The sequence below is a fragment of the Nycticebus coucang genome, chromosome 7, assembly GCF_027406575.1.
Source record: "Nycticebus coucang isolate mNycCou1 chromosome 7, mNycCou1.pri, whole genome shotgun sequence".
NCBI lineage: Eukaryota > Metazoa > Chordata > Mammalia > Primates > Lorisidae > Nycticebus > Nycticebus coucang.
The window spans coordinates 126,742,216-126,754,850 of NC_069786.1; the positions used below are offsets into that span (position 1 = coordinate 126,742,216).

The following is a 12,635-nucleotide window of genomic DNA, read 5'->3' on the forward strand; positions in this document are numbered from 1 at the left end:
AAGAATGAGGATGTACCTTCACAAGTTAAAAAATAAAACAAAAAAACACTAAGAGGTGTCAACGTGAAATGTTATGTCAGAGATGTCAACTGTCAAATGTAGTACTTAGGAAACTGAACATTTCATACTGAATAACCTAACACAACAGAACTTCCGTAATTGATCTGTGCCCTCGTTACATCAACCGCCTCCTTAATATGACCCAATTTTCATTTTTGGGCAGCACCACGTGTATGTATCAGCTCAGCAGGCCTAATTTTGATCACCATCATCTGTTGACCAGTTTGTTATACTCCCTTGGGGGTCAACTGAGAGTTTCTACTGATTTTCTCATGACTTCCCTCCTCCTTTTGGCATTTCTAAGAGACTCAAAACTGCTAAAAGGCAACTACTGAAAAGAATGAACCCTGTAAGAAAAGATCCTATTATCTCTTTATTTTGGCAGTCCCTGACACCAAGTTGCCATGAGCATTTAGTATAGTGACCTGAACATTCTGTATCTGTTCTGTCCAATGCAGTAGTCATGTAAGGATGTGATCGAAAAAAATTTCTAATTTTATTATAATGCAAATATAAATAGTCAGACATGGCCAGTAGCAACTCTCTCCTTGTAGACCTTTGTGATTTCATATACAGACACATACTATGGAGGAAATTTTGTACCAGTCAACTTATCTAGTCTATTTGAATACTAAAGCTTCATTATTAAGCAAGCAGTAATCAAATACTACAGTATTAATCAACATTTAATTAGGTCTACTTAACGACAATGATTCCGTTACAAATTTATATAAAGACCAACCCAATAACATCCCTGAGGCCACATTATAGAAGTAAAAAGTCTTACCAGGTTTTTCCTAGCTCAGTAAGCCATGTTGGGATGTTTCCTGTCATGATTACTAAAGGATCTTGAAGTTGCCTATTTGCTTTTGCCGTTAGCTTACTGTTAATAAATTCACTAGTTGGAATAATCTCCTTGCACATTGCATTCTGTAAAATGTTGAAAAAAAATTCTACATGTAGTGAAACATTAGGATTATATTCACAATCTCTTCCTTTACCCCCCAAATACATGCAAAGTGCCTACATTTTACCTGCTGTTTTCCGACATAAAATATTCAGCTTCACAGGGGTATGTCTCAATTTACCATATATTTGCTAAAGCCAAACCCAACTCCTACTTGAGCCACAGACTGCTACTGCTGGCTCAATCATTGATCTGGCAGCTACTGTTTCAGACAAAGCCAATTCCTTCGCCCTTCTCTAAGTTATATATACTTCAGAGGCAGGATGTCAACTTTCACCAAACCTTTTGATATAAAATCTTTGGTACATGAACTTTTGTCAAATGTATTTAAAGAATTTTAAGTTTAATAAATCCACGTTCAGTTTTCATATTATGGCTTAATTTAATGAATTTATAGCCAGAGAATATTTTATAAATCTGCCAAGAGAATTAATCTAAGAATGTTGGCTCGGAAAAAAAAAAGTGGGAGAAAAGTTTCTAATCATGAGTACATGGTGCCTCACTAGGCTAGGAGCCCTGGATTTAGCTAAATCACTCTTTCTGTTTCTAGTACAACAAGAAATTTCATCAAACAGAACCTGTGAGATAGCATGTCACAAACAACAGACCATGAAAACTTTACTCACATCATACAAGTAATACCAGTATCGACTGATGGCATGTAAAACTCTTAAAAGTAGGATCACATCTAATGACGGGTCTTCAAAGGTTATATTTTCAGGTGGTGTGGGAGTGAGGTAAACTTCTAAAGGATTTGATACTGATGGGCACACTCCATCTAGAGGGAAAAGATCAGAGCAAGTTGCTTTCTCATTCTTTTCTTGAGACAGAATCTCACTCTGTCTTCTAGGTAAGAGTACAATGGTAGTGTCATAGCTCACTGCAACCTCAAACTCTCAAACTCCTGGGCTCAAATGATTAATCCTCCTGCCTCAGCCTCCCAAGTAAGCAGTCCTCCCACGTAGGACTACAAGAATGCAACATTATGCCAGGCTAATGTTTTCTAATTTCTGTAGAGATGGGGTCTTGTTCTTACTCAGGCTGGTTAGATAATCGCTTGCATTTCTGTTTTACACAAGAAACAACAGCACAATAAAATGTCCGGAGTAATAAAAACTATTTAAATTTAAGTTCACTATTAGAGAAACTTTCAACCATAATATTTAGACAGATATTAAGTAGCTAGAAACCCCCCCCCCAAATTACAAATTTGATAAAAAGGATTTGGTTATTTAATCCAAAGCTTAGGACTAGATAGACTGTGATAGTTTTCAAGTAAGGTCTGTGATTCCTTTGTCTTTAGATTGTATTAAGTACCAGCATTTTTTAAAAAAAAGTCTGAAGGATTATAGCAAATGCCATGTACGTTTACCAAGTGAAATAATAGTAACAATAAAAATCACAACACTATCACTTTATCAAAGATGCTTTTTTAAACACCAAAAGCAAAAATATTCTCAAAATTAAGAGCGTTTTAAGTAAAACTTAGTTTGGAAGGATGGGGGGGGGGGGGGTGCTGCTACAAAATCCTGATTTCTATGGACCAGGGAAACCAGGGATTAAAATTTAGTGTGAATGAGAATATTTCCCATGACTCTAAGACGTTGTTACTATCATATAAAAAGAGCAGAGGGTTGTGGGAGCAATATTAGGCTAGACTTCTGTAATTGTTGAAATATACTACTATAATGAAGGACAACAGAAATTAAGGGCCAATCTGCCAATGACAAGCCACTGCCTTAAGCTCTTCTTTAGTGAATGTATACTACTAAAAAAATTTGTTTGAGGCTTAAAACAGGAATTCTTAAAAAACTGTAAGAGTTTTTTTCAATTTCAGAAATTCCATTTCAAGATAGCTTGACACCATAAGCAAAGCTCACCTCTTCAAGTTCAGAAAATTCATGGGTAAGAAGTTATCACTGAAATTAAATGGTGGCGAACATGTCTAAGGGATATAATAAGGATATGACCTGTTTATGTTTGTGATGGATGAATGTGTGAGGATGGCAACTAGCGGGCAATAGAACCCACTATTGGAATGGTGGTAATTTGAAGCAATAGTCCTCACGGTAGAAACCTGAAAATGAACATAAATAATAGCTGTTCGCCAAAGAAATCCATGTCTTCTCTCCAAAGGGCATGTTTCAGTATGATATCAAAATCAGATGTCCATTTTCACAACTTTTTAACAGAAAAATTAAGTTTTTTCCCAATTTTCTTTCCAAATTTAATGTTATAGGTACTTAATTTCTTGTTTTCTAGGTATCAAAGTCAAGGATTCAATAGAAAGCAATCAGACTGTTGAAATTTCATTTACTTCTAAATTATATCAAAACATAATTTTGCTTACTATTAATTGCTCCATTAAAACCATGAAAACAGTTAAACTACTATCCGCTGGCAATACATTTTTCCCCTGTATATATCATCTTACCATGCCATAACTCATCATGTTTTTTTGCATTCCTAGGGGAAGTTTTTGTTGGAGCAGTTTGGGCCCTTCCTCTTTTACCACCAACACAATCTTTGTTACTTTCTTCATCCTCTCTCACGGGTTTATACCTAAAATAAGACCGTATGTAAACCAAACGTAGATTTTAAAACTGCAAATTATAATACAAAGCCAAACTGCAAGCCTCATACTCCACACACTTACCAGAAGAACTCTTACGTCCATCCGCTCTCTATATATACATATTTTGGATTCAGAGAATTACCAAAAACTCCAAAGGTAGTTCTGAGAAGAATGGCTGTCTATTTAAACACGAAGCAACAGACACAACCAATGCAGAACACTGCATCCATGTTTCTCTAAGGACTCAGAAATGCTAAATTTATTACCTAATGAAATATCATCTTATGGAAGCATTTTATTAAAGACATGAACTAAATCTGGAAAAGTGGACGTAAACCATGATGACTGCCTGAACACAAATGCTTTACTGAATGAGGCCACATGCACATATAGTTTGTGCACATGACCAAAATTTCAAGTAGCTTTTCATAATTAAATCTTAAGATTTTGGGTCCCCTTTCCTTATGAAAGCCAGGCATTAATTTAAAAGTTTAAAATACAGTTTCAGACTTCATGAAAAACCAAAAGAAATAATTCAGACTTGCCATATTGTATGAGTCTTTGTCCAAATACCGGCTCTCCCCAGAGGATTGCTCTCATCGTCCGTGGACTCTCTTTCATCTTCAGCCTGTACACTGAACTGCCGTACTGCCTGATACACAGTCATGTTATACGGCAGCAAATGCTCTCCAATGTAAAACTGTAGCCTGTGTCTTACATTTCCTGAATTTAAGAACTGAGCAGCCTAAACAAAGCAAAGCAAAATCCACTTAGCTATAGACCTTGACCATTATACAGTGTATTGTATATAACACAGTGGGAAGAGGACCTTACCAGAGACTCATCTATTTCCTCATCTGATCCATCATCATCACTGTCTTCATCATCTTCTCTTACTCTTCCATATCCTAAAGAACCAACAAGGCTATTAACCCCCTGGCAATTTTAGGAGTCAAAAAAATAAGAAAAGCCTTTCCGTCATGACAAAGGGTCCATTAGCTGCCTTATGGCAAATGTACCTTGTTCTCTAAACCTATACACTTGTTCTCATTCTGTAAGCTTATCTTTCTCTTCCTTGATAAATGTTTCACACTTAAAAAAAAAAAAAAAAAACCTATATACACTTCTTAAACGAATATATTCTTAGAAAAATATGTACAGGTTGAGTATCACTATTTGAAATGCTTCAGACCAGAAGTGTTTCACATTTTGGAACTTTTTAGGTTTTGTAACATATGCACATACATAATGACACATCTTGAAGGGTGTGACACAAGTCTAAACACAAAATTCATTGTGTTACATATACATAAGACCAGAAGGTAGTTTTATAGAGTATTTTAAATAATTCTGTGTATGAAATACAATTTGTGTACACTGAACTACCAGAAAACAAAGGTGTCAGGTGTGGAATTTTCCACTTACGTATCATGTGAGCACTCAGAATTTCCAGATTTTAGAGCATTTAAGATTTCAAGTTTTCAGGTTTGAGATGCTCAACCTGTATGTACTTCTATGAAGCAGAAAGGCCTAAGAAAACTATCAAACACAAAATGTCACTTCTACTGAATATTATTGTGTTATATACACTCGGGATCTAGAAGGACGTGTCAAACTATAAGCTGCTTGTGATTGTGAATGACTTTGTTCTTTGCTTCTCGTGTTTTTCAGTTTCCTATACTGCATATACACTTAAACTATACTTAAAGAAACTATAATTAAAAAAAAGTTATTGTAAAAACTTGGTTAAAAAACATTGTCACTCAAGTAAACAGTCAACTTCAAATAAGCTCAACGTATGTCTGCATATTAAATATAAAATAAGTAACAAGGAACGAGAGTTCCGACTGTCTAGGTTTTAGTAGAAATAGCATTAAACAGAAAAATAATGCATATATCTCTTAATATTAACTTCATCCCAAATACACATATAAACACACAAACTACACATATGGAAAGTACCTCTAACTACAAGGTATCTCTCAATAGCTTGTACCAAAGCCAGGGGGTCGATCTTAACAGGTCCACCCTTCCACTGCTTCACATTTGCACAGTCTGGATGTCTCTGTAACTGGCATTTTAACTGATGTGTGTTGAAAAATTTTAAAGCCTGTGATCCTCTGTTGAGAGAAAAGCTCAAGATAATTTGTGAAAAAAATGTTAGTCTATTATTTTCGCAATCAATATATATTAATTCAAATAAAGGCAAGATAATACAAAACCCGCATTTTTGTAAGGACATTTAAGAATATCATTTTATCGCAAAGTAAGCAGTTACCAGTTTTGCAAATAGTAAATCCAGTAATTCAAGTTTAGTAAAAGTTAAAATCAGTAAGAAAATATGGGTAAGTATGCGTGCATACGAAAATCATTCAACCTTTGTCTCACCAATCTATGTGAGCAGAAATATTTTGCCATTAATATTTAATTAATTCTCTGAAATAAAAATTCCTCAACTATCTGAATGTATTTGCTTCTGCAACGTTTTGCCCTTCCCTAGTCAATCTATTTTAAAACAAAAACTTTTTTCATTTTCAAAGACTTTAGTGACAAAATTACTTTCAAAACTAACTTTTAAAATTTACTTTGCACTATATACTTTTTTTTTTTTTTTTTGGAGACAGAGCCTCAAGCTATCACCCTAGGTACAGTGCCATGGCATCACAGTTCACGGAAACCTCAAACTCTTGGGGCTTAAGCGATTCTCTTGCCTCAGCCTCCCAAGCAGTTGGGACTACTGGCGCCCGCCACAACGCCCACCCAGCCATTTTTTGGTTGTAGTTGTCATTGTTGTTTGGCAGGCCCAGGCTGGATTCAAATCCGCCAGCTCTGGTATATGTGGCTGGCGCCTTAGCCACTTGAACTACAGGTACCACCTACACACTTTTTTTTTTTAATTCAGACAGTCTCACATTGTCACCCTTGGTAGAGTGCCATGGCGTCACAGCTCACAGCAACCTCAAACTCTTGGGCTCAAGCGATTCTCTTGCCTCAGCCTCCCAAGTAGCTGGGACTACAGGCACCTGCCACAACACCTGGCTATTTTTTTGTTGCAGTAATTTAGCAGGCCTGGGCCAGGTTCGAACCTGCCTGCCTCAGTGTATGTGGCCGGCACCCTAACCACTGAGGTATGGGTACTGAGCCTATTTCCTTTTTTTAGCAGGTCTGGGGTGGTTTCGAACCTACTAGCCACATGCTCTGGAGCATGTGGCCAGAGCTCTAACCACTGAGGTATGGATGCCCTCTATGTATACACTTATGAATGAAGGAGTTTAACAGCTACAACAATCAAAATCTGGTAATAGTGTTTAATTGCTCACTTCTGAAGTTTTGTGACAAAAGTCAGGTACAGAAAATGTGATTATCTTTAAAACTCCATAAAGCATACAAACAGTGATATGGAGAAGAATATCCCTTTGTATTAATATATGCTTATGTAAATGTATAGATTATATAAAAATTAAAAGCTTCATGATTTTCTCAAACATAGTTGCAAAGGATGACCATCAAAACTGAATGACAACTTCTATATTAACTTTCAAAGCAGAAAACAATCCCTAGTCTACACCATGTACTTTATCTATAACAATGCATATTATTTTAATTCAATAAATTTTTTAAATATGTTTTCAAGCCATCAGAATGTGGATTTTAAAAACTAATTTCTTATCTTCTAAGCATCCAGTCAAAATATTCTAAGGCTTATAGCATTCCTTAACACAATTAACTTTTTTTTTTTTTTTGTAGAGACAGAGTCTCACTTTACCACCCTCCATAGAGTGCCATGACGTCACACAGCTCACAGCAACCTCCAGCTCTTGGGCCCAGGCGATTCTCCTGCCTTGGCCTCCTAAGCAGCTGAGACCATAGGCACTCGCCACAACGCCCGGCTAGTTTTTGTTGTTGTTGCAGTTTTCGCCGGGGCTGGGTTTGAACCCGCCACCCTTAGTATATGGGGCCGGTGCCCTACTCACTGAGCCACAGACGCAGCCCGCCCAACACAATTTTAACTTTTATAATTAATTCTTTCTTATAATATGGGTCTTTAAAACTATTATATTGTTCAAAGAAATAGAAACTTTCATTAAATTACTAGAACTTTAAATGCTAGTTCAACTTAAAAAAACACAATTGCACAAAATAGAAATATTTTATTGTGTACATCTATAAAATTCTTTGAGAAGCTTTACATGTTATAATGTAACAATTTAAGGAAAACTGTATCACAAGGTACCCACATAATCACTGAGTTATATATATTTTTAAAATGTCCTCCTTATGACACATAGTATGATTTTAAAGATAAAAAGCATTCGATTCATTCTTTAGAGTACTCGATTTCTCAGTCATTACAGCTCAATGTTTTGGGACAGACCAAGACTTTACCAGACCTCGTATCATTTTAATCTCAATGAAAGTACCAAAGTCCAGTGTGACAAGGGCATAATCTCATAATTTCATAATCTCAATGAAAGTACCAAAGTCCAGTGTGACAAGGGCATACCCCAGCAATGGGCCTTACCTGCCTCCTGTCCCATTTCCACTAGGGAAATCATGCACTTTGACGGGAAATTGTTCCATCTGGCTGAGGCAGTTGTTCATTTTGTGAACTAATGCCAACAAAGGTGCATGACCCACTGGTTCTACTCTTCCAACGGGCTCTTCTCCAGGAAGCTGAAGTTATAAATAAAGCAATAGGGTAAGCAAAGCCTTCTGAAAATGGAACACTCCTCAACAAAACTGAATAAGCAATTTTACAAAAGAGAATCATTCATCTATCATCTTTATCATTTATGATAAGTTTGGATGAACAATGTTTCCAAACAAATTATCTCAATAAAAGCACTCTTTTTGTACAGCCTATAATCTCTTATTCATAATTCTTAAAATTCAAAAGGCTATGAAAACATAAGTCATTTGGTGGCAAAACCAAGCCCAAACAGTCATGAGGCTATTCACAATCTTCATCTACCTATTTTAATAAAAGCATTCATATGTTTTACTGTAAAAATATTTAACATGTCTGATTACAGAGTGCTGTTCACAATCCTCTAGAGATGTTAATGTGCTGCAGACCACTGGAAATCCACCCAACTCCAGAGTTTCAGATAAGAAACTATAGACAGACACATAATTTTCACCATGGCATTAAGGCCATACATCTAATCTCCAATAAATATTAAGTCTGCTTTAGGTAGTCTCACAAGTTAAAATAATTCAAGCAGTACTCAAATGTACATGAACAGTGCAGGAGCATGGTGAAGTAGAGTTGCTAATATATAGGACCATTATATTTAACCCTATTACACAGATAATCCAGGTGGAAATTTCCCAAGGATTCCTTCTTTTAAGCAGTTGGAAACAAGGAAGATGCTGGTTAATTCCAGTGCCCAAGTGTTGTTACCCTATTGCTCTCACTCACTGAGGATAAGGTGAGCCACTCTGACTCCTGGCCTTGTAATCCAAATTATGTTCAAGGTATTCTTGAATGGAATTGTTAGGACTGTGTTTTACAAAATGGAAACATGTCTCCCCTTCACTATGTCTGCCTATTTTTCCAAAAGAAGGTATTACAAAATGCATAACTTGAAAAACAAATATTGTAAAAGAAAAGAAAAGAAAACAACAGAAAAAAAAAAAAAAAACAAATATTGTGAAGAGACGAAGAGATACTTCCACCGTAGAAACTGTGACAAGGACTACATTAAATCACCATTTCACTATTTTACTATTTATTTCAATACACCCTAAGTATAAGGAATCCAACTGTCCATAAACAAGCTTGAAATTTCTTCAATATCCTGAAAAACTAATGGAAAACATAATTGGAATGAAAATACATGTATTAGTGAACACTGGTTCTTGTAAGATAAACAAGTTTCATTAGATAACTTACTGGAGAAGAAAAAAATACATGAAGGAATCTCTTTAATCTGATCTCTCTGCTCACAGCATCCTTTTCACTTTTAGATGTCAAATAAAGCAATAGTTGCTTCACAAATCCGCTATGTTGGATTTCAAATGATGAAACATCTGACTCTGAGACTATGCTACGGATTTCTACAAGGCACTCGGCTCCACCATCCACCTGAAAGAGTTGGAAATAGTATTTCTACAATGATTTAAATGGTACTTACTACATGCCTAATTCATATTCCTCCCCAAAACAAAACATTCTCCATGCCTCTAAAAAAGAGGGACAAGTAGTGGTATATTCTCAGTAAATCTTTGGAAATTATCTTCTTACGTGCAAATGACTGTGGTAAATATGTCATGACCCAAAACGATAGGTATCCATAATAACTTAAGAAAACAGAATCTTCAGATGGGCATGGTGGCTCACACCTGTAATAGAAGCACTCTGGGAGGCCAAGGCAGGTGGACTGCTTGAGCTCAGGAGTTTGAGACCAGCCTGAGCAAGAGTGAGACTCCCCCATGTCTGAAAATAGCTAGGCGTTGCGACAGGCGCCTGTAGGGTTTGAGATTGCTGTGAGCTATGATGCCACAGCACTCTACGAAGGATGACAAAGTGAGCCTCTGTCTCAAAAAAAAAAAAAAAAAACCCACTTCACATTAAACCTATGTTGCTTGTTCAAATGAAGTTTTTTTTGTTAGCAGATTAACAGTACATTTGAATAAGGGGCTATGATACCAGATAAAAATAAGGACACAAGTTAAAGCTTTAAATTTATACATTCAAAATCTCAATAAAATGAAGAATTTCTTGGAAAATATATACCGCCAAAACGGCACAAGGTACATCAAAAACCTGAGAGAGAGAGAATCCAATAAAACATAACAGATTTATTATTATAAAACCTCTATCATTTCCAAATACTATTAGATTCTGTGGAGAGAGGAATTAAGGAGAGGCCTATCAACTATTAATACCTACAGTTGAAGAGGACTTGGAAAGGAGATGTGGTTGAGGTAATGGACATATGTAAAGTTTCTTCACTTGACAAGAAATATGGGACACGTAGGAATAAAGTCAAAGATGATCTGTAGTGCGCTTAATGACAGGATGATGAAAACTTGACAGTCAAGGGACAAGAAATAGAAATGTTAGCACCAAAGCTACATGTGGGGTAAGAAAGCTAATCTACGATAGCTAAATTCATGAAAAGTTAGGCAGTCATCAAGGAAAGGAGTAATTAGGAGTAAAGAGATGCCAGAAGAGACTGAAAAAGACTAGCAAGATGTACTGGACAAAGTACCTGGAGGTTGAGTTGTTCAGTTGCAGCACAAAGTCTCTGAAGGACATTCAGTGCAGGATTGCTGCCGTCCATATTCTCAGAACTGAAATAACGCTCTACAAATTTATGTGCCTGCTCCTTAATCCAACCTTTAATTTTCTCTCTAAAAGTAAGAAAAAGGAGGTATTCACATCTCAGTGAGTGTACAACGGATATCATAACTTCTGACCAAGGCACATAGCTGTTACATTTAAAACCCTTTTTGGCCTATGCTTATATATTAGTATATTCAGATTCCACATTCACCAAATGTTCAGGTACTTAAAATACATTTCAGGTCTTTATGTGAATAGTAAACAAAATATTCTACCTTATAACATAACCATTTCCTAAGTGTTCATCCAAATGCAATTTTACATGACAGTTACCTAAATTATAGACACAACTACATTGTCCTATGACGAATGAAATTCAGCAGCTTAAATTAGAAATAGTCAGCTTCAGAAATTCATTTATTATTTTTATTAACTGAAATTCAGAACCACCACCAAAGAAGCATGTTTTCCCAATGGCATTTGAGGTTTTAAAATTTCTTATTTGTGAAGAAAGTTATCCAAGTTGGTATGATATTAACACACCCAGAGGTTTAAAAAAAAGGGGGGAAAAGCTCTCCTCTACAATCCTTATGTTCCATTGTAATGGGCAGAGAAATTTATCATGAATACATGGCGAGTGTGAACAGAAAATGTTGGTTTTTCCTTGTGTAGAGGAACAGGTTCCCCAGGAACATAATTTGACTGGTTTGAACATATATGACTCCCAGCTAGGTATGTTGAGAGGAGCGTTAAAGTATAAGACTGCGATTTAGGACAAAGTCAGATGCAGGGTTCATGACTCACCTCCTCATCCTTGAGATACACTACTTCTGAGAATAAACACAAGTTCTGTGCCCATATGTCCTCTCCTTACAATAAAAGTATTGGCTAAAGTAAGTTTTTAGGATATGGGAACACAAGCAACACAGAATCCCCCCTATATAATGACTTTACCTATTATTGGATATGGTGTCCTTTGAGGCAGCCCTGGCAAGACCACTAACTCCTGCAGTTCGTGCTGGCTCAATACTGTTGCTGTTGGACTGCGCACTTAACCGTCCCCAAGTTTTTGGATTCAAGCTTGCCAGGAAAGAAGATTTAGGTGACTGGGTAGTGGTGGGGCTTTTAGCTATGAAAAGAAAAAAGAGAACCTACGCTTAAATCATTTTAGCACAATTGATAAAAAACAACTGAATCTTAAGTTTCAGTCTTAACATATTAAATGAAAGAATTCTTAATACTAGGTCCTTAGGAAACCCAGGCATACCTTAAGTGCTACTGGCAGTTTTAATGAAGTATATTTCTGCAACTGTGATCACTTTCCCCTTTACCTCCCCCCCTAAAGTTTCATCAGAGGGATTACCTTGATTGTCTACTTTGTCATCATCTCTTGGAGGTGAGTACTTTGGCCTTCTTGGTCCTCGTTTTGGTAGTCGTTTTCTCTTCAGAACATCACTTAACCGACTATAACATGGGAAAATACAGGTTAAGTTTAGTAATTACCACTGATTTATACCTTTAATCATTGAAAAAGCAAGCTAAGATGGTAGAAACAGTAAATTATGATATTGCCATTAACTGTATTTTTCTTATTATTTAATGCTGACTCTGTGACAGTCATTCTAGAGGTGTACAGTCATAATGACTAGTTCAAAAAAATAGCTATTTGACTATACTGAGCTACTAAAAATAAAACCAAATAAAAGAGCTAATTCTTGGGCAGCGCCTGTGGCTCAAAGGGG

General features: G+C 36.2%; 1 protein-coding gene across 22 annotated transcripts in view; it reads right to left on the reverse strand.

The window, feature by feature from the left end:
* Positions 1–12,635, reverse strand: part of TRIP12 (thyroid hormone receptor interactor 12) — a 147,880-nt gene that overhangs the window by 21,914 nt on the left and 113,331 nt on the right. For 15 of the 22 annotated variants that reach the window (XM_053596401.1, XM_053596395.1, XM_053596393.1 and 12 more), the window contains 11 exons: positions 12,257–12,357; positions 11,848–12,022; positions 10,820–10,961; positions 9,499–9,690; positions 8,125–8,276; positions 5,565–5,737; positions 4,437–4,510; positions 4,148–4,347; positions 3,462–3,589; positions 1,654–1,805; positions 848–990 (listed from right to left, as the gene is read on the reverse strand). In XM_053596401.1, the coding sequence (XP_053452376.1) occupies positions 848–990; positions 1,654–1,805; positions 3,462–3,589; positions 4,148–4,347; positions 4,437–4,510; positions 5,565–5,737; positions 8,125–8,276; positions 9,499–9,690; positions 10,820–10,961; positions 11,848–12,022; positions 12,257–12,357 (1,632 nt within the window). The remainder of the gene's footprint in view (positions 1–847; positions 991–1,653; positions 1,806–3,461; positions 3,590–4,147; positions 4,348–4,436; positions 4,511–5,564; positions 5,738–8,124; positions 8,277–9,498; positions 9,691–10,819; positions 10,962–11,847; positions 12,023–12,256; positions 12,358–12,635) is intronic. The other 7 variants (XM_053596386.1, XM_053596385.1, XM_053596400.1 and 4 more) reach the window with 1 other exon arrangement.